General features: G+C 42.9%; 1 protein-coding gene across 7 annotated transcripts in view; it reads right to left on the bottom strand.

Annotated features, from left to right (window-relative positions):
* Nucleotides 1–26,030, bottom strand: part of DCAF6 (DDB1 and CUL4 associated factor 6) — a 600,095-nt gene that overhangs the window by 262,610 nt on the left and 311,455 nt on the right. For all 7 annotated transcript variants that reach the window (XM_069756622.1, XM_069756618.1, XM_069756619.1 and 4 more), the window contains one exon: nt 19,292–19,400. In XM_069756622.1, coding sequence (XP_069612723.1) covers nt 19,292–19,400 — 109 coding nt within the window. The remainder of the gene's footprint in view (nt 1–19,291; nt 19,401–26,030) is intronic.

Below are 26,030 nucleotides of genomic sequence, written 5' to 3'. Positions count from 1 at the left end.
GTGGGGAAAAGGTTCTGAGCTCCCTAGCAAGAGTAGGAAACCAATGAACCCTGGAAGGGTGTCCCCACACCCAGAGACAGACAGGTTTCCTTTTTGTGTTCTGGTTGGGGATGAGGAGGAAGTGTCCCCTGCATCTGACATTCTGGAGTTAGAGGTAACCGGTGAAAATTTTGGGACTGCCCAACATAGGGACCCCACTCTGAGGGAAGCCTTTAATAATGTCACAGTTATTAACGGGGTGGTACAGGAGCCGGGGGCAGACACAAGATTTCCCCATTTTCTGATGAGTGGGGAGTTGTTGTACCGGGTCACGAAAATAAGGGAGGAGTTGGTAGAGCAGTTGGTAGTGCCGGGTCCATATAGACGGAAGGTGTTGGACATGGCCCATTCACACATCTTGGGAGGACACCTAGGGGTGGAAAAAACACAGGAACTGGTTGTACAGAGATTCTATTGGCCTGGGTGTCACCGGGAAATAGTGAACTATTGCAGGTCCTGCACTACATGTCAGCTAACTACTCCCACTCCTCATTTCCGGAACCCCCTTGTGCCATTGCCCATTATTGAGGTGCCGTACGAGAGAATTGCCATGGACTTGGTCGTTCCCTTAGTTAAATCAGCCCAGGGCTATCAGTATATATTAGTCATCCTGGACTATGCCACACGCTATCCTGAGGCAATTCCCTTGAGAAATTCGTCCTCGAAGAGTATAGCCCGCGAGTTGGTCCATGTGTTTTCCCGGACAGGTCTGCCGAAGGTGATCCTGACTGACCAGGGGACACCTTTCATGAGCAAGGTGATGGGACAGTTATGCAAAGTCTTAAAAATCTCCCAGTTGAGGACCTCTGTGTACCATCCCCAGTCAGATGGCCTTGTTGAGAGATTTAATAAGACACTGAAGAGCATGCTGAGAAAAGCTATAGAGAAAGACGGTAGAGACTGGGATTGTCTCTTACCATATCTGATGTTTTCCATTCGTGAAGTTCCACAGGCCTCCACAGGGTTCTCACCGTTTGAGCTTATATATGGCCGACATCCGCGAGGACTCCTGGAGATAGCCAAGGAAACCTGGGAGGCCAAAGTCACGCCTCACAGAAGCCTCATTGAGCATGTGGCCCTGATGCAGCAGAGGATTGCAAAGGTGATGCCTATCATGAAAGAACACCTCCTCCAGGCACAAGAAGCTCAGGCCAGGGTCTACAACCAGTCTGCAAGAGTTAGGCAGTTCAATCCGGGAGACTGAGTTCTTGTGTTAGTTCCGACGGTAGAAAGCATGTTCTTGGCCAAATGGCAAGGGCCATATGAGGTCGTCGAGAAACTTGGTGAGGTAAATTATAAAATTCACCAACCAGGAAGACTGAAACCATTCCAAGCTTACCATGTCAACCTCATCAAGCCGTGGCAAGATAGAGAGCCGGCAGTAACTCCATCTTTGTTAATCAACCCAGAAGGTGAGGTTGGAGCGGTTACTATAGCGAAGACTATATCGAAGACCCAGAAACAGCAGTGCCGGGAGTTACTCCAGAAAAACAGGGACCTGTTTTCAGAGTTGCCAGGATACACAAAGGTCATAGAGCACGAGGTCCTAACAGAGCCACATGTGCGGGTGAATGTGAAGCCCTATCATATTCATGAGGCTCGTCGAGAAGTAATCTCCAAGGAGGTGGAGCGAATGTTGAAGCTTGGAGTCATTGAGGAATCCAAGAGCGGTTGGTCGAGTCCAATTGTCCTGGTCCCAAAACCTGATTGAGAGTGGAGGTTTTGCAATGACTATCGGAAGTTGAATGAGGTCTCCAAGTTCGACGCTTATCCCATGACCCGCGTTGATGAGCTCATCGAAAGGCTTGGGCACGCCAGATATATAACCACCTTGGATTTGACGAAGGGGTATTGGCAGATCCCCATGGCACAGGAAGTCAAGGAGAAGACGGCGTTTTCTACACCAGATGGATGCTTCCAGTATGTCCGGATGCCGTTTGGCCTACAGGGAGCTCCGGCGACCTTCCAGAGGGCTATGGATAGGGTCCTTGCACCCCATAAGCCATACGCTGCTGCGTACCTGGATGATATCATCATCTTTAGCCCGGACTGGAAGAGTCATCTGGAAAAAGTCCAAGCGGTGTTTGATGCTCTAAGAGAGGTGGGGTTTACAATAAACCCGAAGAAATGTGCCTTGGGTAAGGAAGAAGCTAAGTACCTAGGCTATATAGTGGGTCGTGGAGAAATAAAGCCTCAAATCAGGAAAGTGGAGGCAATCCAAACATGGCCAAAACCACTCTCCAAAAAGCAAGTTAAAGCCTTTCTGGGGATCGTGGGATATTACAGGAGGTTCATCCCGAACTTCGCCACAGTGGCTGCGCCTCTGACCGATCTGCTAAACGAGACAAAATCAGTGATGGTTAAATGGTCCGAACAGACAGAGTCAGCCTTCCAAAAATTGAAAGCGGCTCTATGTAAGCAACCCGTTCTGATGGCCCCAGATTTCAAGAATTTATTCTTCAGACAGATGCCTCAGATGTTGGGGTAGGAGCAGTCCTTTCCCAGGATCTACATGGGGAGGAGCATCCTATTCTCTATCTGAGTAGAAAGCGGTCTTCATCTGTGAAGAACTACTCAGTCGTAGAAAAAGAGTGTTTGGCCATAAAGTGGGCGGTGGACACGTACTATCTGCTGGGACGTAAATTCAGACTAATATCCGACCATGCCTCACTTAAGTGAATGAGGGAAACAAAAGGTAGAAATGCTAGGGTCACCCGTTGGTTCTTAGCCCTGCAGGACTTCAGTTTCCATGTGGAACATAGGGACGGAAAGCTGCACGGTAATGCTGATGCCCTATCAAGAATCCCTTGTTTAGTGGGGGAAAGTGCCAAGCCCCACGGCTTTAGGCAGAGGGGGGAGGTATGTAGCATGGCTAAAGGGTGTGTAGCCGACGGGAGGTATGTGTCACATAGGTGGCTTGTCGCTGTGATGTAGCCCGGAGTATTTCTTTATTGCACATAACCATGTATATATATGTGTTTCAGGACCTGTGGTGATGTCAGACCACATGTCTAATCATGTGATGGGTTCCTGGGTGTGGTTAGCTCTATATAAGTCAGGCTAATGCTTAACACAGCAGATGTGTGTGGAGGTGAAACCCTCCTGAGTGTGTTAAGGCTCCAGGACTGAGCCTGAAGGACTGGACACTTGCTTTTCTTTCCTGAACCAAAGGTTATTTGTTTCCTGTTATTTTTGCCATGTGGTTTAAGAAGCAATAAACCCTGTGAACTTTTAAAGGAACGTGCCTCCTGAGTATCAGCCGTCGCACCTGAGTGAGTGAAATCCCTACAATATATATATATATATATATATATATATATATACTAGATTGTGGCCCGATTCTGACGCATCGGGTATTCTAGAATGTGCATGTCCCCGTAGTATATGGACAATGATGATTCCAGAATTCGCGGCAGACTGTGCCCGTCGCTGATTGGTCGAGGCAACCTTTATGACATCATCGTCGCCTTGGCAACCATTATGACATCTATGTCGATACTGTGCCCGCCGCTGATTGGTCGAGGCGAATTCGCGGCAGACTGTGCCCATCGCTGATTGGTCGAGGCAACCTTTATGACATCATCGTCGCCATGCTGTGCCCGTCGCTGACCAATCAGAGACATGGTATTTCCAGGACAGACAGACAGACGGAAAAACCCTTAGACAATTATATATATATATATATATATATATATATATATATATATATATATATATATACACACACTGTATATAGGTTTTCACGAATATTTGATCCCATGGATCCATTCTATGTCCATTTTGCAAGCCGGCGATAAATTCTCACTGTACGAATGCCATACGGAGGTTTACATGCGCAAAATATGCAGCAACTCCTTGCCAACGGATGACATACGGATCACTGTTCAGGGAACATTTCTGCATATTTGGTCTGTAAAAAACGGACCGTATTTTTATACGTTGTGTGTGACTCCAGCCTTATTCCCGATCAAAGTTTTAAAACGGAGATGAGGGAATAGGTACCCTTAGCGGTTGCCGTTTTATCGCGTATCGCCGGTCATTAAGGGGTTAAAACACCACTCCAGTGTTTTGATTTAAATTTCAGCACTGTAGTGGTGCCACTAATCTAAGCTCCCTGACCCTAGTATTATATTTTCCAATCACATTTTCAGCTGTTTCCCATGCTGCTCTGGTCACATGCTGCCATCTTGTGACCGCAACATCTGACTGACTAGAAGTCAGAAGTAAAGGTTACAAGTTCTTATTGAACTGTAATTTCCAGATCGCCAAGCAAACACTAGAGAGATCTGGCAGGTCTGGAGACTGCTGGAGACCAACGGGAGATGGTATATGTTGTCATTAGTGTTGAGCACAAGAGCTCGCTACTCCAGTTTTAATCGGGTGCTCAAGTATGCATCAAATATCGCAGTCGCTCAAGTGACATGCTCGTTTCCCTGCCCCGCGTGTTTCGAGGATGTTAGACACCCAAAAAACATGCAGGGATCCGCAATACTCCATGCATACCCGAACACCTGGCGCAAACTCTTAGCGAGCACTTGCACTCAGCACTAGCCGTCATATCATAATTTTTTTTTACTTTTGAAAACAAAACAATTCTAACTCCAACCCTAACACAACTCTAAAGCCAACCGTAATCCTAACCCTAACTGTATAGAATGGGAAAAAATTAAAACCTTTTTTTTAATCATTTTTATGCAATTAAGAGGGCAACAAAGGGAGGTTTGATTTACAATTTTTTTTTATTTTGATCATGGTCATAGGGTCTATCACAGTGATCAAAATGAACCAATAGGAAAAATTTGCCAATGTTGCTGGGTACCGGTGGGCAGACTTCGGCCATTGTCTTCCAGGAAGACGCGGAGGACCGGGGAAAGGAGCAGGAGGGTCCGAAGATGGCAGAAGTATTGGGGGTGCTCAGGAGACCCCATTTCTCCTCTTATATACTAGGTCATGAAATGAATTATAAATCAGACTTTTTGTTATTGCAGTTATTCAGTGAATAATGGCAATCACGTGACCATAAAAAACAGCACTCATCTTGTTTCTCCAGGAGAGTTTCTGACGCTGGGGGGAGTTATACCCTTATTTGTCAGCATCATTAAAAAGCGGGGCTGAGGAATAAGTACAGTTAACTGCCACCGTTAAAAGGGGTATCGACGGTCGTTAAGTGAGTAAGTAACATTATTTGACACAACAAAAACATGTTATATCATAATTACAATGTACATTGCACACAAGTCACATCAGTACAGCAGACACGTTCTATGTGCTACACAAGCCCAACATACATCCCACAAGCGCAGCACACACAATGAACACAAAATTAGACAAGCATAAACAATATGTGCACAATTACTGCAGGAATTACATCATAAACATATCAGTCACACTGCTAAGAATATTTGTTACAGGCACAAACATACCAGATATACAAGCACATACACACATATCCTTAAATACAGTATAGACAAGCACATACATATACGTACATACAGTCCTGGTCAAAAGTGACACCCTTGAAATTGTTCCAGAAAATGATGTATTTCTTCCAGAAAATTATTGCAGTTATACATTTTGTTATACACTTGTTTATTTCCTTAGTGTGTATTGGAACCAGAGCTGTGGAGTCTTGCTTAAGTTTAAGTGATACATTTACTGTAGTAAAATGGTAACATTAGGCTTTTATTCTTTATAATGATACAATAATCAAGCCATTTAGATAGAACATAAAATATACTTATTGGAATACAACTTTAGAACAATTTTTTCTTTGCATTTTTACAATTTATTATACACTCTGCAGTAAGTAGAAAAAAAAGTTTCCAACAAAAACGTACTGAATAGCATTTGTGCAGTCTATGAATTTGTTCTGAGAAATAGTATTGCCTCCATCAGATTCTCCTTTATAGATGACCTCAAATATGACCTAATTATTTTAAGACTACAGAACGACATCTCTACACTAACTTGGGTTGGTAGCAAAGCAGCAATCACATGGGCAATTTCAGGGTATAAAGGAATTGCCTCGTGCAGTCAGTTTTGATGAAAGATTGAACTTTTCTACTTCTTTGAGAGCAAGTGAAAAATTTTGCTGAAATATGGCGAATCTGTTTTCTATGGGAGTGGAATCTTTTTCCCACTTTGCCTGCTCCATGTCGTCCAAATACTTGTCGAAATCAAACTCCTCATCTGATAAGGATGAAGGAACGGCAGCAGCAGCATTGGCAGGGCCAGAGCCCTCTTACTCTTGGCCGTCCTGTAGGCCATTCATCCTAACTGCTACCTCAATCAAAGCTTCTTTTCCTTTAGCAAGCTGTTGATCATCCAGCAATATACGATTACTCTGGTCCACATAAACAGCTGCCAGAAGAATTATATTTTCTAAAAGCAGTGTCTTGCAATGTTTCATTGAAGCAGCAATTCCATCTGCGATTAAACCTCCTCTTTGGGACAGGCAGAACAACAAGTTCTTCTACTCCTGTATAAAAATGCCAGGAGTTAAATCCTCCCCTTGAAACTTTTAAGTCACTGTAAATGGGTGATGAAGCAATTCCTTCAGTTCAGCCACCTGTGTCCATTGACCTTCATGTAGTGTTACCTGAGGGTTGGCCATATCTACAAGGAAGGGTTTCAGCTCAAGCAATCGCTCAAACATTAAATAGGTGCTGCCCCACCGAGTGGCTTGATCCACTATTGCACCTTTTCAAGCACGTCTCTTCAAGATGGAATCAATTTTAGGGGTTCTGTCAGCAATAGCCAATTTCCTCACTTTACTAATCAGAGTTCCAGCATGTCCCTCTTGCAGACTATCTCTTATTGCCAGCTACATTATATGCACAACACAGCGCATGTCAGGAATTGGAAAGAGGTGTGAAGCAGCTTCAACAAGATCATCTAATTGTAAAGAATCATTTTGCTGCTGTTCTGAAGTAATATCTGTTTGATCCTCCGTTATGGGAACAGGACTGTTGCCTTCCATCTCAAACATACGGAAGGTGAAATGTTCTTCTAGCTGCTGTTCACCTTCATTATTCTCATTCATCAGTTTAATTGTACTTATGTTTGAAGCATTAACTTTTACAATAGCAAGAATGTGTTCTTTTTTGAGTTCATAATCTTGCAGAACTTTTTCTACTAAGGTCTGGAGAAACTGGCTAATGTGATGAGCTTTAGTATCTTTTACTGCCAGTGTCGTAGCAACAATTATTTTTGTTATCACAAACATATCAAACTTTGATAGCAAAATAGTTCACTCTGTGATGTGTGCAGGCATCCATTTTAAGAAATACAAAGCGTCTCTTAAGAGGATTTTAAGATCTTCCTTTTGGTTAAGGGTTTCTTCAATCACCAATTTTCTAACACTTTCTCTTTCTGAGCTGTCTTTTAAACACATCTGCTGTCATTGTTACAATAACTGTCACTTACAAAATATCTTTCAGCGTTTTAGACGCTCTTTCCTTTAGACGCTCTTTCCTTCTCTTTTGCCTGACAGGAAGTGCTGGTCTATTGGTGCTGCTGTTACCTTTTTCAGTCACAGCTTTGTTAACTTCTGGATGGCAGCGTTTTAAATGTCCTTTTAGATTGGAAGCTATTGAAGGAGCATTTTTACCACTGCCTGAGTATCCACCGATTTTGGCATCACAACATTTGTTTTCATCTGGGTCACTTATACACTGACCACAAATGTTTATTATCTTGAGTCACTGTGAAATGCTCAAATACAGCTGACTTCATAAGATGCTTCTTATACATTTTGTAAATATGTAAAATCGCTCTCAAAATTTTGTCCTGTAAAAAAAATAAAAGTATTATTATTATTTATTATTATTATGGTGCCATTTATTCCATGGCGCTTTACATGTGAGGAGGGATATACATAATAAAAACAGGTACAATAATCTTGAACAATACAAGTCACAACTGGTACAGGAGGAGAGAGGACCCTGCCCACGAGGGCTCACAATCTAAAAGGGATGGGTGAGGATACAGTAGGTGAGGATAGAGCTGGTCGTGCAGTGGTTTGGTCGATCGGTGGTTACTGCAGGTTGTATGCTTGCCGGAAGAGGTAGGTCTTCAGGTTCTTTTTGAAGGTTTCGATGGTAGGTGAGAGTCTGATATGTTGTGGTAGAGAGTTCCAGAGTAGGGGTGATGCGCGAGAGAAATCTTGTATGCGATTGTGGGGGAAGAGGAGATAAGAGGGGAGTAGAGAAGGAGATTTTGTGAGGATCGGAGGTTGAGTGCAGGAAAGTACTGGGAGACGAGGTCACAGATGTATGGAGGAGACAGGTTGTGGATGGCTTTGTATGTCATGGTTAGGCTTTTGTACTGGAGTCTCTGCGTAATGGGGAGCCAGTGAAGGGATTGACAGAGGGGAGAGGCCGGGGAATAGCGGGCGGACAGTTGGATTAGTCGGGCAGCAGAGTTTAGAATAGATTGGAGGGGTGCAAGAGTGTTAAAGGGGAGGCCACAGAGCAGGAGGTTACAGTAGTCAAGGCAGGAGATGATGAGGGCATGGACTAGGGTTTTTGCAGATTCTTGGTTTAGGAATGTATGGATCCATGAAATATTTTTGAGTTGAAGGTGGCAGGAAGTGGAAAGGGCTTGGATATGCGGTTTGAAGGAGAGATAAGTTTCAAGGATTACCCCGAGACAGCGAGCTTGTGGGACTGGAGAGAGTGGGCAGCCATTTAGTGTAATGGATAGGTTCTTTGGGGGGGCTCGCATGAGATGGGGGAAGACAATGAATTGTTTTGTCCATGTTAAGTTTTAGAAATCTAGCAGAGAAGAAGGATGAAATAGCGGATAGACATTGAGGGATTCTGGTTAGTAGGATGGTGGTATGTGGTCCAGAGATGTAGATCTGTGTGTCATCAGCATAGAGATGATACTGAAAACCGTGAGATTCTATGAGCTGTCCCAGGCCAAAAGTTTAAATGGAGAAGAGCAGGGGCCCTAGAACTGAACCTTGCGGGACTCCGACAGATAGGGGGCGAGGTGTTACGGTGGTGTGTGAATGGGAGACGCTGAATGTTAAATCAGTTAGGCATGACAAGATCCAGGATAGGGCGAAGTCTGTGATGCCAAGGGATGAGAGGGTCTGTAGTAATAGGGAATGGTCCACTGTGTCAAAGGCAGAGGACAGGTCCAGGAGGAGGATAGAGTAGTGTCGCTTGCTCTTGGCGGTTAATAGGTCATTGGTGACCTTAGTTAGGGAAGTTTCAGTGGAGTGGTGTGACCGGAAGCCTGATTATAAGCGGTCGAAACGGGAGCAGGAAGATAGATGGGAGGACAGTTCAAGATGGACGTGTTGTTCCAGTAGTTTTGAGGCATAGGGATGAAGTGATATAGGGCGATAGCTAGTTACAGAGGATGGGTCAAGAGAGGGCTTTTTGAGGATAGGTGTGATTGAGGCATGTTTAAAGCTTAAGGGGAAAACACCAGTTGTTAGTGATAGGTTGTAGAGATGGGTTCGAGTTGGGATGAAGACTGTGGCGAGGTTTGGGATGAAGTGGGAAGGGATCGGGTCAAGTGCACAGGTGGTGATATGCGATCTTGAGAGTAGAGTGGAGAGTCAATCTTCTGTAATGGCGGAGAAGTTGGTTTTCGAGGTGGAGGGCTGGGTAGTTAGGAGGAAGGGCCCTTGGTGGTTGTCGACTAAAACTGTCTCTGATGTTCTCAAATTTCTGCTTGAAAAATGAGGCAAAGTCTTCAGCTGAGATGAGTGGGGAGGGAAGAGGTGCTGGAGGACGGAGGAGAGAGTTCAAGATGTTGAATAACGGGGGGCGTGGTTTGCCAAGGGACAGGAGTGGACGTGCCTGTGCAGGGCTCCTGCTAATCCCTTAATTGCTACTAATTTAGCCTACATATATCTGGACTATTCTATTCCTCAACACCTATAAACATGCCAGGATCAAGAGGGAAGAGGAAAATCGCTGGCACACCTAAGAATTCTCCCTCATTTGGGCAGAGAAGTACCCGGGAGAAAAACAATGGCGGCAGCAGCAGACTTCCCCCTGGTGGGAAAGAAAGAAGTCCCGGGAGCCTAAGCAGTGGAACTAACAGCCGAAAACCAGCGGTCCTGCGGCACCAAAGTGCACAGAAAATCACCCAGACTGCAGCTCCGAGGTCCCCTGCCCCTGCACCAACTCTGACAAAGACTGCAGGTACATCGGTGGGAGGCAGAGGGACCGCTGAGACTTACAATGCAGCGACGCGGCGGAGGGATACGCTGGACGGCGCAGAGGTGCCGGCTTCGGGGATCCCGACGCCTGTCAAACCAGCGGCGCCGGGCAAATCAGAGACGCCGGGCGGTGAGGAGAGGAGAGGGAGCCGTGGATCCATATCAGCGACGCAAGCCACCGCGTCGCTATGGGAGCCAGGAGCGGAGAACGGGACGGAGCGACAGACCGGCGGCGGAGTGATCCCGCCGACGCAGCGCAGCTCATTGAGGTACGATGCGAAGGAGTTCGTACCCGGAAGTGACAGGAGATGCCAGACGCCGGGAGCTGCAGCAGGGGACAGCGAATATACAGAGAAGCGGCGGGTCTCGCCTGCCGCATTGGCTTTCGAGGGAGAGTGCTTGGGGAAGCGATCGCCCCCCCAGAGTAGGGGGGGGAGGTTGATCCCCAATAAAAGCAACGCTGTTAAAGGTGAGACTGAGAGAGATAATCAAAGAGGGGGCAGGTTTGTGAGAGATGGGGCGGAGCCATATTCACAGCAGGGACTCAGCATTGGTTGTGGCTCCCTCTCACCCCCACTACGGACTTTTGATAGGAAGGAGGCATTAGAAATAAAATCGAGTAACCAAATGAACACCACCAATGAGTGCCTATATGATAAGGAATACACCTCATTTGGTAAAATGGCTGAACATGCTGCTTTGCTGCCCAAATCACTTATTAAATCTTTCGCCATTGGGCTTGAAGAAAAACTTAAAGAACAGTCTATTTTTGATAACCCTTACTTGACCCCTGACCTCTCTATGACATCTTTGGTGGGGAGGGAGGCGCAATCAATCAGTCACACAGCGTCTTCAGCTTCCTCCGAACGTGATTATAAAGATCTTATGGATGACTGTGACAATGAGGGGTTAACAGATTTAGAGGGGTGCTCAGAGGAGTCCAGCGATATGGAGGACTTAAGTGGCTCAGATGACACATCAAAAACCTCATATGTGAGCGACATGGAGCAGGAGCAGCCTTGTACTGAGGTCCCTAATTATTCCCCAATTGATAAAATTGTGGCCTCTGACGAGTATCCCTCTATGAAATTCATGGTCAACCTGTGTAGGGCTCTTTTGTCATCTATGGAGCTAAAAGGAACTAGGTTATCTGAAAAAATATTCAAAAAACTATTCAGAGAAGTTTTCTCGCATTTTGGCGGTGCCCCATTCTCTATCGCCAACACGACCTCTGATGATTCCCCTAACATCCCGAATAAATCCTACTCTCCAAGCAAACACCAAGGGTTGGCGTCTTGCAATAATGCGGAGGGCGAGCCTGCACGTCCAGATCCCCTGGTCAATCTAAAAAACGATATAGACTCCTTCAGAGCCAAATTAACTGATTTTGAAAATTACAAAAGAAAAAACAACTTGAAAGTCCGCGGTATCCCGGAATCGGTGGGGAAATCCCAGCTAGAAAAATATATTTCCTCTATGATATCTTACATGCTCCCTGAAACTAAAGGTAAAAACCTAATCGTAAAAGCATTCAGGATACGGAGACCTCCCTTTCTCCCGCCTAATACTGCCGCGGATGTTATCGTCTCACTATACCCCAATTGGCTTAGAGACTCGTTGCTCGTCGCCGCAAGGGAGCCAAGGTTCCTCTCGTCTCACTATGGACACTTGACATTGTACAGGGATCTGTGCAAGGACACTATGCAAAAACGTAAAATGTTTCAGCTCGCCACCAATAGACTGCACCAGGCTGGAATGCAATATAACTGGCACCAGTTCTCTAACCTGAGATTCCTCTTCGCGGCAAAATGGCGTACTTTTACTTCTCCAGCAGAGGCGATGAACTTCCTAGATCGTGCGGGTATAGGACATCCCGGATCTTCTTCTGACCCTACTTCCAAAACCAAAATTAACTCCTGAATGTTTCTCTTCTCTTTGTATAGTCCAGGTCACAACATGTGATTGAACCGATCTTGTTGCCCAATTAGTATTGGACCATTATCGATGGTCCTACCTTGACAGGCTGTCATTTTTTCCCATCAGTTACGCTAATTCTGGTTACTAAATTTTTGCAATATTGATTAAGTGAGGCTACTTATTTTATTATGCAGCTTTATACATAATCTCAGCCGCTGGCCTACACTATTTTTAGTTAACCCGTATCCTACTGCTCCTTTAAAGTTGATATATTCATCTGTTATTACATAGTTTAGAGAGATACATATACTATTCTTGTCTATGCATATTTCATCTAACCTACTCTTAAGTGGTTCTCTTATGATACAGCTACCATGTTTAATTCTACTGAACTAATGTCTGCTTGTCTCCCCTATTGTATAGGGGTCCTTCCCTGGTCTCGTGTCCCTTCCCTCCCTTCCTCCCCTCCCTAGTTTACCCTTCCCGGTTAAATATAATTGTTAAAATCCAATAAAAATTATTTTGAAAAAAAAAAAAAAAAAAAAAAAAAAAAAAAAAAGATGTTGAATAACTGTTTAGGGTTGTGAGACAGGGAGGATATGAGAGATGAGAAGTAGGTTTGTTTAGCTGTGGTGAGTGTGGTCTTGAAAGTAGTGAGGGACTGTTTGAATGCGATGAAGTGCTCGTTGGAGTGGGATCTTTTCCAACTCCGCTCTGCAGCCCTGGAAGCTCTCCTCAGTTCTTTGTTCAGGCTGGTGTGCATACTTGGTCACAGGTTGATGTGACCAAGTATATTGTCTAATATTTGATTGCACACCCTTTCAAATAAAGAACTACAATCAATTGCTTTCTAAAACCATCAACAAGTGTCTTACAAATCTCAACTGGAATTTTGGACTACTCTTCTTTTGCAAACTGCTCCAGGTCTCATATTTGAAGGGTGCCTTTTTCCAACAGCAATTTTAAGATCTCTCCACAGGTGTTAAATGTGAGTTATATCCAGACTCATTGCTGGCCAATTCATAACTCCCCAGCGCTTTAAATTCATCAATTTCTGGGTGCTTCTTGAAGTATGTTTGGGGCCATTGTACTGATTGAAGACCCATGACCTAACATGCAAACCCAGCTAACTGACAATATGCACTACACTGTGACCCAAAATTCCGTTGGTAATCTTCAGATTTCAGGATGCATTGTACATGGTCAAGGCACCCAGTGTCAGAGGCAGCAAAAAACAAAAACAAAACATCTTTCAGTCTCCACCATAATTGAGTGTAGGTACGGTGTTCTTTTCTTTGTAGGCCTCATTCTGTTTTTGATAAACTGTAGAAAGATGTGCTTTACCAACAAGCTCTACCTTGGTTTAATCTATTCACAAGATGCTCTCCCAGAAGGATTTTTTGCTTACTCAAATACATTTTGGCAAAGTGCAGTCTATTTTGCTTATGTCTCTGTGTCAGCAGTGGAGTCCTCCTAGAGCATTTAATTTTACTCAAATGTTGAAGGGTAGTTTGTGCGGTCACTGTTGCACCCTGAGCCTGCAGAAGAGCTTGAATTTCTTTGGAACTTGATTGGGGCTGCTTATCCACCATCTGGACTATAATGCATTGCAACCTTTCATCAATTTTTCTCTGCCATCCAAGTCCAGGGAGATTAGTTACAGTTCCATGGGTTTTAAACTTCTTGATTAAGTTGCGCATCATGGACAACGGAACACTACGATCTCCGTAGATGGACTTGTAACCTTAAGATTATTGATATTGTTCACCAATTTTAGCTCTCAAGTCCTCAGGCAGTTCTCTTCTTTCTGTTCTCCATGCTTAATGTGGCACACAGACACAAAATTCAAAGATTGAGTCAACTTCTCCCCTTTTTATCTGGTTTCAGGTGTGATTTTCATATTTCCAACACCTGACACTTGACAACAAGTGAGATTGAATGAGCATCACATGCTTGAAACAAAGTTGTTTACCCATAGCTTTGGAAAGGTGCCAAAAATTTTGACCAGCTAATTTTTGAGGTTTTGTATGAAATGATGTGCAATTTACCTTTTTCCCCCTTAAGTTTTTTTGCGTTGCTCCAATAAACACAAAAGGAAATAAACGTGCATAATAAAACAAGTATAACGGTAATAGTTTTCTGGAACAAATTCAAGGGTGCCAACATTTTTGGCCATGACTGTATATAAACACATAGGTGTGTGTATATATATATATATATATATATATATATATATATATATACACACACAGGCACATATCAATTAACAGTATCAATAAAATGGTTAGCTTGTCACATAAAAAACAAGTCCTAACATAACTCAATCAAAAGAGAAAAAAAGTGTGGCTCTCGAAAAATGACAATACAAGCCTTTAATTTTTTTCAAACTTCTGAAATTTTTTCTCTACTTAAATGGATGTGAATACTTTTCTGCCCAATGATGACAGAAGTATTCTAGGAGTTATACCTTTATTGGCTAACCAGGAAATAATAAGTTTGCAAGCTTTCAGAGCACAGTGGCTCCTTCCTCAGGCTAGATTACAAATAGATTGATAAGAAACAAGCACAACATTTAGAGAATACTACATCAGGACATTTGTTCAGAGGGGTGGGAAAGTGTTATGCCTCCTAAAGATAAGCCAAGGAAATCAAATTAGGCATTTTCTTACAAATGGAGAGGCAGTGGGAATAATGTTCTTAAGGTACCGTCACACTTAGCGACGCTGCAGCGATACCGACAACGATCCAGACCGCTGCAGCGTCGCTGTTTGGTCGCTGGAGAGCTGTCACACAGACCGCTCTCCAGCGACCAACGATGCCGGTAACCAGGGTAAACATCGGGTAACTAAGCGCAGGGCCGCGCTTAGTAACCCGATGTTTACCCTGGTTACCATCCTAAAAGTAAAAAAAAACAAACACTACATACTTACCTACCGCTGTCTGTCCTCCAGCGCTGTGCTCTGCACTCCTCCTGTACTGGCTGTGAGCACAGCGGCCGGAAAGCAGAGCGGTGACGTCACCGCTCTGCTTTCCGGCTGACCGACGCTCACAGCCAGAGCAGGAGGAGTGCAGAGCACAGCGCTGGAAAACAGACAGCGGTAGGTAAGTATGTACTGTTTGTTTTTTTTTACTTTTAGGATGGTAACCAGGGTAAACATCGGGTTACTAAGCGCGGCCCTGCGCTTAGTTACCCGATGTTTACCCTGGTTACCAGTGAAGACATCGCTGAATCGGTGTCACACACGCCGATTCAGCGATGTCTGCGGGGAGTCCAGCGACGAAATAAAGTTCTGGACTTTCTTCCCCGACCAGCGACAGCACAGCAGGGGCCTGATCGCTGCTGCCTGTCACACTGGACGATATCGCTAGCGAGGACGCTGCAACGTCACGGATCGCTAGCGATATCGTCTAGTGTGATGGTACCTTTAGTTATCCTGAGTCCATCTGGTGGAGGTGTGAATTGTATCCATGTAGTGACTCATAAATCCAGGTGTTAGATTGAGTCCTAGTGTCAACAAATTGAACATCTTCATTAGTTTCAATTCCCAATTTTTTTCTGTCCCTGTGTTCCTTAAAATGACCCTTTAGTACTAAGACTTAAACCTGTCATACTATGTGTCCAGGTCCAGAGAAATGTTTTTTCCACAGGTGTGTCCATTTCATTCCTGATTGTGTGTCTGTGTAGATTCATCCTAGTTTGTAGTTTTTGCATGGTTTCTCCAATATAAATACTTCCAGGGCACCTCGTACATTGTATCATGTACAGTACAGACCAAAAGTTTGGACACATCTTCTCATTTAAAGATTTTTCTGTATTTTCATGACTATGAAAATTGTAAGTTTACACTGAAGGCATCAAAACTATGAATTAACACATGTGGAATTATATAGTTAACAAAAAAAACAAATGATGGTCCCAACCCTATTCATAAGGCAAGAAATCCCACTTATTAAACCTGACAGGGCACACCTGTGAAGTGAAAACCATTTCCGGTGACTACCTCTTGAAGCTCATGAAGAGAATGCCAAGAGTGTGCAAAGCAGTCATCAAAGCAAATGGTGGCTACTTTGAAGAACCTAGAATATAAGACATATTTTCAGTTGTTTCACAATTTTTTGTTAAGTATTTAATTCCACATGTGTTAATTCATAGTTTTGATGCCTTCAGTGTGAATTTACAATTTTCATAGTCATGAAAATTCAGAAAAATCCTTAAATGAGAAGGTGATGTACAAGAAAAGGAACCCATGATCTTATAGTCCTTATTTGTGTTTGGTACTATATTTGTTGGTAATATGTGGGTAGATGCTTTGCATGTTTAATTGTGCCAGTCAATGATGGTGATGAGAGGACATTTCTGACAAGGAGATTCCTTAAATTAGAGGGCTGTTTGTAGTAGAGAAGTGGTAGTTCTGGGAATATGTCTTTCAATTTGTGATCTCTATAGAATATGGGTTGGAGATCAGCACTAATTTTCCTTAAGATGCTCATGTGGGGGTTGTATGTGACAACAAGAGGTACCCTGTTGTTATCCTCTCTCAGTTTGTAATCCAGGAGGCTGTTTCTTGGGATCCTTGTAGCCCTGTGGATCTGCTCATCTTTTACCAGTGGATGGTATCCTTGTTGTTTGAATGTATTCCTTAGTGATCGCAGCTGTAGTTCCCTGTCTTTGCTGTCTGAACAGATCCGAATATACCTCAGAGCTTGACTGTAGATGATGGATTTTTTTGTGTGTCTTGGATGAAAGATGTTCCATCTAAAGACAAGCCGGACGTCCGGTGGGCTTATGGTAAATTGATGTTTGTATGGCATTGTCCTTGATGTATATGGTCATGTCCAGAAAATGTATTTGGGTCTTTGAAAAGTTGAGGGTGAGCTTGATGGTTGGGTGGTACTTGTTGAAGTTATTGTGGAAGGTAAGTAGACCATCTTTCGAGCCTGTCCATATTATTAGCAGATCATCAATATAGCGGAAGTATGCAAAAGATTTAACAGAGCAAGATGACAAAAGTCACTCCAATTATTATTTGTTTAGCTAAACCTGTGTAAATGTTAGTATAGTGTAGGGTCAGTGCTGATTGCAGTCTTTTCCCATATCCAGCACGAGCCATTCCTCTTCGGAGTCAAGTGACGGCAACTCAGACTCTCTGGATCAAACTGCACTCTGTTTGAGATGAAAGTCATTTTTCACAATGTAAGGCTATGGAGTCTCGTTCTGACGCTCCATAGGATTAAATTGTAAAATCCACTGGAGAGTCTGAATCGCTCTCACAATGCACAGAAAAAAAGCTGAAAGCCGTTGGATACCAGAGAAGACAGGTATTGGTGAATATATTAACACAGACACTACACTAGACACGTTTAGGGGGAAAAAGTTAATAGGAGGGCTTCTTTAAGTGGAGAAAAAAATATATATACAAGTTGGGTATTGTCACGTTCCCCACTCCTCAGCACGTGACGGAGTTGCGACTGCAAGGGTTGATCTATCTCCGCTCACTCAGTCCAGCATTCAACCTCTGCATTATGCTGCAATAGGAACATAAATCACATCCCGTCACAGACCGCACACCCCGCTTCACACACGGTGCCACCACTCACTGAACATATGAGCGGTGAGTCCCAAAAATACTACCAATACTGTCTGCCAATCAGCAGGATTACATACTCTAGGGTTATGGGTTATTTTAGAGTATACAAGGTTCAAACTTATTACATTTTTCAGCTATAATAGAAAAGGTACAGTGCTTACAATAGAAGGACATACAATATGGAAATAAGAAGTGACACACAAATATGCAAACAGTTATAAAATAAAAGGGAGAAACTTACAGAAATATCTACACTTTGCAGTCTGTTATTCTGTTTCTTGAGGGAGGGAATATGAAAACGGATCACATCAGCTTGGCTACCCTCAATCTGTGAACAACTTTGTGGAGGGCCCCATTTATAGGCTCAGCCCAGAGATCAGATTTCTAGACCAGCCTTTCATGTTAATATTCTAATTCCTGGTTTGTGACTGGACCATGGCTATTTTCCCAATGAATACATTTTTTTAAAGTTCTTTGTCTTAGCCTTTCTTTCCCATAGAAAATAGAAATTGTCAGGCTGCAACTAGGTTCCATTTGGTGTCTCCCTTCAAAGGCATCAGAGGTGTGAAATAATTTGAATTCTGTGCATTCTCAGGAAGGCACCCTTGGGTCTGAGACCGTGCGACCAGGATGGCTACCTTTGCTCAAGATAGCATAAGTTATGACGTTTGTGAAGAGCATCAGCCTAAGAACATATGTTAATATATTGCCTACAAATACATATTTCACTACAGGTATCACAATAATTATACAGACCTGAAGATTCAGGACTCAGAGTAATTTCTACCATGCAAAACAAAAGCCATAATAACAAAAGTCAAAAAGTCATGACAGAATTGGATTTTTTCACAAATTCACTGCACTTAAAATTTACACTGCACTTTCAATTTATTTAAAAAAAAACTTGAGTGTCTTTTAAAGTTAAATATTTTTGTGTGTTTTTTTTTCTTTTTAGTTACTGGGTTAGTAATGTGTTTTTAGAGAACTCACAGCTATCATCAACATAAACTACCATTACCCTTCGGTGGCTGCGGGCTTGTATTTTTAGGCTGGGTAGGGACCAATAACAATGGATAGCATGCTGAAAGTTTTTCCTGAGCACAATTCCAGCTGAAGAACAACTCGCAGATGAACAATGCCTCACTGAATAATAGTGGTGCGAGTGCAATTCGATTTTTTTTTTTATCACATTGCAGTAGGCGTATTTATACGCAGATGTGAGCAAACCATAATCTTGAGAATCATTTTTCCATGTCCTTTTTAAAACAAAACCGCGCAAATAATTTTTCTTCACCATGTCATCTCAGTTGGATTTTTTTCAACATTTTTTTTTTCCAGTAAATTAAATGGCAAAAATGGATGGTATGTTTCTATCTTCCAAAACTACAACTTGTCCCGCAAATTATAAGCCCTCACCTATGTCTGCAGAAAAATTAAACCGTAAATAGTTTCTTTAAAACAATAGCATTTTAATTACAACTATACATATTTCATAAAGTTTGAAGTTACTGCGCAAACGTTTAGCTGCATTTAACTTAATAAAGTGAACATCATGAAAACTTTGTACCATTCATCTGTAAAGTCCAGTCTTATTGTGCTTGTAGTAGTTCCTTCTGTGCTGTAGTGCAATTGCAAAACAGGCTCACTTGCATCAGCTTCAGGACTGAATTTGTTTTCTGTAAAGAAAAAAAAAGAAAAAAAAGATAATATTCAGGATGGTCAACAACTAAAAACATGAATATAATCAAAGAAGAAAAAGAGCCAAAAAGAACGTGCACACCTGCTACAAAATATATAGCAAAATATAGAATAAATTTTATTACAAGCAAAGACACCATACAAATATAAAATCAATTAAAAACCTGTACCAAAGTACACAACACCCCCATATAACAGCCTATGCAGGAAATACGAAATCTGCAAAAAACACGCTCAGAGGGGTATGCATCTGAAGCTGTATTTAACGCAATCTGGTCTTGTAAGTCCGACGATACGGTGAATCCGGCCCCCTCCGGTTTGATTGGCGCTTTCTTGGTTTTCCGGGGTTTGCGACCCCGTCTGGTCCTGTGTCGAGGTCGCTGCCGCCCGAAGACAAAAAAATCACTGGAGCTTGTAGCGCCTGCCGAGGTCCCAGGAGGTGCAGATGCAGGATGAAGAGTTTGCACTGTGCGGGAATTGCCTGTATGCCTCCAACGAAAGGCCCTCTGATTATCAAAATCTGTCCGATTTCTCTGAAATTTTTTATGTTTGCGGTCAATAACCTCTTTCTCAAATTTATCTAATATGTCTTTGTGTTTCGATTTAAAAGGTAAAACCAATTGCACCTCATCAAAAGTGCTTAGTCTGCTTTCCAAATCTTTTATATTCTGCTTAGTGGAAACAAGGAGCTGTCTATCATGCTCTAAAAGCATATTAATGATAATGCCAGAACATTGTAGTAATCCCTTTTCCCATATAGTTTGGAAGGAAGATGATGGTTCCCATGCTGGGAAGATTTGCACACGTAAAACCCGTGGAACTATTCCCACCCTCAGGTATTCTTCCAGGGTTCTAATGTTCCACCACAGGCGCACGGCTAATTTATTAGCCGCCGTCAAATCTAGAGAAAGTTTGGTAAAATCTGAATCATTGACTACTGGTGTAGTATTAGAAAACAGACTAGAGGATTGAGAACGCCACGCAGCCTCTCTGGCATCCCAGTCCATATACCCACAGACACAGCAACAACCGACAACAAATAAGAAAAAAACAAAAAACAAACAAAAAAAAAAAAAAAAAAAAAAATATATATATATATATATATATATATCTGTACGACTATAAAAAACTCCCACTGGAGTATAATCAATGGACCGTGTGCTACCCGCCAGAGAAGAGAAACACCCCTGCTTTCACTTTTCAGCATTGCACAGTGTTTCCTGCTCCCTCTGTGGTCCACATTTTTTTGCCAGATACATGACCAGGCTCCAGGTTGTATTCATTGCCGGATTTACTTGAGCTTCTCTCTATTCTCTGTGGTTCCCAGGGTTTATTTGCAGGCTCTTACTTTGCGAGATTTAACTCATTTGCAGCATTCCTTTCACCCTTTCAGGGCCACCAGCATATTATATATGTGTACACGCTATATGCTCTTTCATTTGTTTTCATTTAGGACACATATAGGGACGCCTATAGTGTGCGTGTGTGTTTTTTAGAGGGCTTGGTCTGTGTATCTTTTGTTATAAACATTCATGTTGGTATACCTCATATTGTATTTCTTGTGAACAAGGTGTTTATTAGTACAGTATATTTAGCGTGTTTTTTGCAGATTTCGTATTTCCTGCATAGGCTGTTATATGGGGGTGTTGTGTACTTTGGTACAGTTTTTTAATTGATTTTATATTTGTATGGTGTCTTTGCTTGTAATAACATTTATTCTATATTTTGCTATATATTTTGTAGCAGGTGTGCACGTTCTTTTTGGCTCTTTTTCTTCTTTGATTATATTTGCTGCTTCCATGCCTAATGTAGCACCCTGTTACCTCATTATATACTTGCTTATATTCTAGTGGTGCACCTGCCACTATTCTTATTTTTAGTCAACTAAAAACATGATCACAATTTTTATCTAATGCTTTTAGTCATACACAAAAGGCTAAGGCTGTGTGAACACTACAATTTTCCAGGCAGGCGAAAATAACTAGGTTTTTAAAATGGAAACAGTTTTAGGAAATGCTAGCTTTTTTTCCTGAAATGTCTTTTGGGCACTTTTTGGGCATCTCCTGAGACAATTTGGAAATGTTTTTTGGGGGCAGTTTTTCTTGGGGGGGGGGGGAGTTTTCTTAAAGGGAACCTGTCGCCACTTTTCTGTCCCACCAGCTAAAAATATCATTGTATTCAGTGCCAACTATGCATTCCCTAAATACTTATTTAACCCCCTGACTCCCCATGTGTCACCCATAAAAAACTTTTATATTTCTGAATATAAAGACACCAGCGCTCCCTAATATAAGTGCTGTCCTTAGCAGCTGGAATCCAACAGGGAGGTGCCAAGGCCGATAAAAATGAAATAATGAAAAAGATTGATTCCGGCACCAGTATCAGTCTGACTCACCAGGTTCCCAATGTATAGTAGATACGCAGGGTTCCGGATGTGTGGGCAGCTAGATTTCCTGGTGGAGGTCCTTCAGGCGGGAATAGGGTGATGCGAAGGGGCTGACCGCAGACACAGCAAGACGGCGTGGCGGTGAATCGGTGTAGAGCCAGAGAACGCCCCAGCCGGTGGCATCCCTGGATACAGAGAAAAAAATGGCCGACGAAAGCGCTCAGCATGTGATGTCACAGGAGCTACGAGGTGATGCTGGGACCAAAAAGGTATCCGACGCGTTTTGATGGATCACAGCCCTTCTTCATCAGGAGCCCTGGTGAGTCAGACCGGTACTGGTACAAAATACAATTAGTGCAGTGTCGGCGTGTATTATATGTCTGCATTGCACGCGCACCACATTTATTGGGTATTATAAACTATTGGCAACAGGCAATATTCTTGCATTTCATCTATGCGTTTGTTGTTTAGTGATCCATCCTGAAGCGCGGAATAAATCTTTTTCATTACTTTTATATTACTCCCACGATGTATGCGAATAGGGTCCGTCCGGTCCAATGGGCATGGCTTCGGTTCACTCACTCCACTTCTTCCCTCGGCTGCTGCACGGAGTCCTTGACGTGGATGACGCAGATTGCTGTGAGGTATCGCTCTAAAGTCTGCTAAAAAGTCTGAGCAGATGAGCAGCAAGTCTTTTTTATATATACAGTAAGTGGATTGGAAGGTTTTTTTAACTTTTTCTGAGCACTTTGTCAGCTGGTTTTCAACGCAAATTCACTCCAAACCACCAAAAACGTTCTGTGAACCGTTACAGTATATCGCTGAATTTGTTTACTGTTCATTTAGCATTTCTAGCAGTTTCACAATCAAATGAGGAGGTGGGAGGTATAAACAACATCACAATTAAGTATGCAAGCCCATACAAGCATGGACGAATTATACCTTTAACCCCTTTCTGACATCAGATATACTATGCCGTCGAGGTGACCTGGGCCCATATGACCATTGACGGGATGGTACATCATATGCGTTCAGCCGATATCACGGGAGCGCTGCCGATCGTGGCCGGGTGTCAGCCGATTATCACAGCTGACATCCGGCACTATGTGCCAGGAGCCATCACGGACCGCTCCTGACACTTTAACCCCCGGGGAACAGGATGGTACGTCATAGGCGATTGGCCGCGCTCACAGGGGGAGCGTGGCACATCGCCGCCGGGTGTCAGCTGATTATCACAGCTGACATGCGGCACTATGTGCCAGGAGCGGTGACGGGCCGCTCCTGGCACATTAACCTCTGGCACACTGCGATCAAACAAGATCCCAGTGTTCCGGTGGCATAGGGAAGCATCGCACAGGGAGGGGGCTCCCTGCGTGCTTCCCTGAGACCTTCAGAACGACGCGATGTGATTGCGTTGTTCCGAGCATCTCCTCCGTCCTCCTCCCTGCAGGCCCCAACAGATCCAAGAAGGCCACGGGGGTCCTTCTGGGTCCTTCAGGGAGGTGGCTTGTCAGTGCCTGCTGAGAGCAGGTGCCGGCAAGCCTCCGTCACTGCCTGTCAGATCGCTGATCTGACACAGTGCTCTGCAAAGTTTCAGATCAGCGATCTGACAATATATATTGATGTCCCACCCTGGGACAAAGTAAAAAAGTAAAAAAAATAAAAAAAAATTACACTGTGAAAAATTTTTTTTTATTTAAATCCTAAATAAAGAAAAAAAAATATTGTTCCAATAACTACATTTCTTTATGTAAATTAAAAAAAATAAATAAAAGTACATATATTTAGTATCGTCACGTCCATAATGACCCGACCAATAAAACTGTCCCACTAGTTAACTCCTTCAGTGAGCACCGTAAAAAAACTAGATAAAAAACGCTTTATCATCAAACGATCCGCCATGCAGTGCCATCAGCGAAAAAATAAAAAAGTTGTAGCTCTCAGAATAAAGCGATGCAAAAACAATTATTTTTATATCAAATAGTTTTTATTGTATAAAAGCACCAAAAGATAAAAAAATATAAATGAGGTACCACTGTAATCGTACTGGCCCGAAGAATAAAACTACTTTATCAATTTTACCAAACGCGGAACAGTATAAACGACTCCCCCAAAAGAAATTCATGAATTACTGGTTTTTGTTCATTCTAGAACACAGCTAGAAGAGTATAGCCCAATGAAAAAAAACATAACTTTTACTAATAATATTAAAAGGTGGACGAAACAATACAAAATACAAATAAAAGTGCTCACGCCGAAAACCGTGCTCTAATAAAAAAACTGGTTTGATCTCACCAATTATGGACGAAGGGTACCCATGCCAGTGATGAAGGGTCCCAGGGAGGGTCCAATAGTTGTAGGGTAAGACAGAGGGAACGGGGGACCTGTTTCCTAAACCCCTGTGGTGCCCCAGCAATAACTCCTGTCCTCACAAGGACAGGCCCAAGTGAGCCCTACTATGGACACCCCCCGCCGTATGTAGTATGGTAGACACCTCCCTACGCGTTTCTTCTCCAATCGCGGAGATTCATCAGGGGAGTTTCAATGGCCAACAGGCCTAGAAGTAGCTTAGAAGTCCACAAATGCTCAAAAGTCCATAGGTAAGGTAAGGTAAGGTAAGGGATATACGCAGTGGCTGTATGTTATCCCCAGCATAGGCAGTCCAATGTGATGTCTGCCACAGAAGGTGTGTTCTACTATCTACCCTAAGAGTTGTGCAATAGCTTGGTATTTCTAAGCTACAGCTGTCTCATCTTTGTTCATTCTGCCTAACAAAAATCAGAATAAAAAGAGATCAAAAAATGTCTTGTGCCCAAAAATGAAAAAACATCAACTCCTCCCGCAAAAAAACAAGACCTCACATGACTCTGTGGACCAAGATATGGAAAAATTATAGCTCTCAAAATGTGGTGACGCAAAAACTATTTTTTTCCAAAAAAAAGGGCCCTTTTAGGCTATGTGCACACGTTGCAGATTATATTTTTAGCGTTTTTGCGCTATAAAAACACTATAAAACCGCAAATAATCTGCATACATTAAGCATCCTATCATTTTTAATGAAATCCGCAACTTCTGTGCACATGATGTGCGTTTTTCCACAAGAAAAACGCATTGCGGAAAAATAATGAACCTGCTCATTAATTTTGCGTTTTTTTCGCGGTTTTCCCACTGTCTAATGCATTGGGAAATGTCTGGAAAAAAACGCGTCAAAACCGCGCAAAAAACCACATGCGGATTTCATGCTGAAATCTGGCAGAAATGTCCGGATTTTCACAGGAATTTTCTGCATGAATTCCTGAACGTGTGCACATAGCCTTAGTGTGTGACAGCTGCCAAACAAAGACATGCTATAAAATCCTACTATAAATAGTAAATCAAAACCCCCTTTATCAACCCCTTAGTTAGGGAAAAATAATAAAACATTTTTTTATTTATTTCCATTTTCCCATTAGGGTTAGGGTTGGGGCTAAAGTTAGGGTTGGGGCTAAAGTTAGGGTTAGGGCTAAAGTTAGGGTTTGGATTACGTTTACGGTTGGGTTAGGGGTCTGTCAGGGTTAGTGGTGTGGTTAGAGTTATGGTTGGGATGTGTTGGGGTTGGGATTAGGGTTATGGTTGGGGTTAGGGGTGTGTTGGTGTTAGGGGTGTGTTGGGTTAGGGTTTAAGCTAGAATTGGGGGGGTTTCCACTGTTTAGGCACATTAGGGGCTCTGCAAACCCAACTTGTCGTCCGATCTCAATTCCATCCGATTCTGCGTTGAAAAAGTAAAATGGTGCTCCTTCCCTTCCGAGCTCTGCCATGCGCCCAAACAGTGGTTTACCCCCACATATGGGATATCAGCGTACTCAGGACAAATTGGACAACAACTTTTGGCTTCCAGTTTCTCCTGTTAACCTTGGGAAAAAAAGACTGGGGGCTAAAAAATCATTTTTGTGGAAAAAAAAATATTTTTTTATTTTCACGGCACTGCGTTATAAACTTTAGTGAAACACTTGGGGGTTCAAAGTTCTCACAACACATCTAGATAAGTTCCGTAGGTGGTCTACTTTCCAAAATGGGGTCAGTTGTGGGGGGTTTCCACTCTCTAGGCACATAAGAGGCTCTCCAATCAAGACATGGCGGCTGATTTAAATTCCAGCCAATTCTGTGCTGAAAAAGTCAAACGGTGCTTCTTCTCTTCCGAGCTCTGCCATGCGCCCAAACAGTGGTGTACCCCCACATATGG

The sequence above is a fragment of the Ranitomeya imitator genome, chromosome 3, assembly GCF_032444005.1.
Source record: "Ranitomeya imitator isolate aRanImi1 chromosome 3, aRanImi1.pri, whole genome shotgun sequence".
Lineage (NCBI taxonomy): Eukaryota > Metazoa > Chordata > Amphibia > Anura > Dendrobatidae > Ranitomeya > Ranitomeya imitator.
Note: the sequence above shows the minus strand (reverse complement) of the source record. Positions and strands in the feature narration are given on the sequence as shown.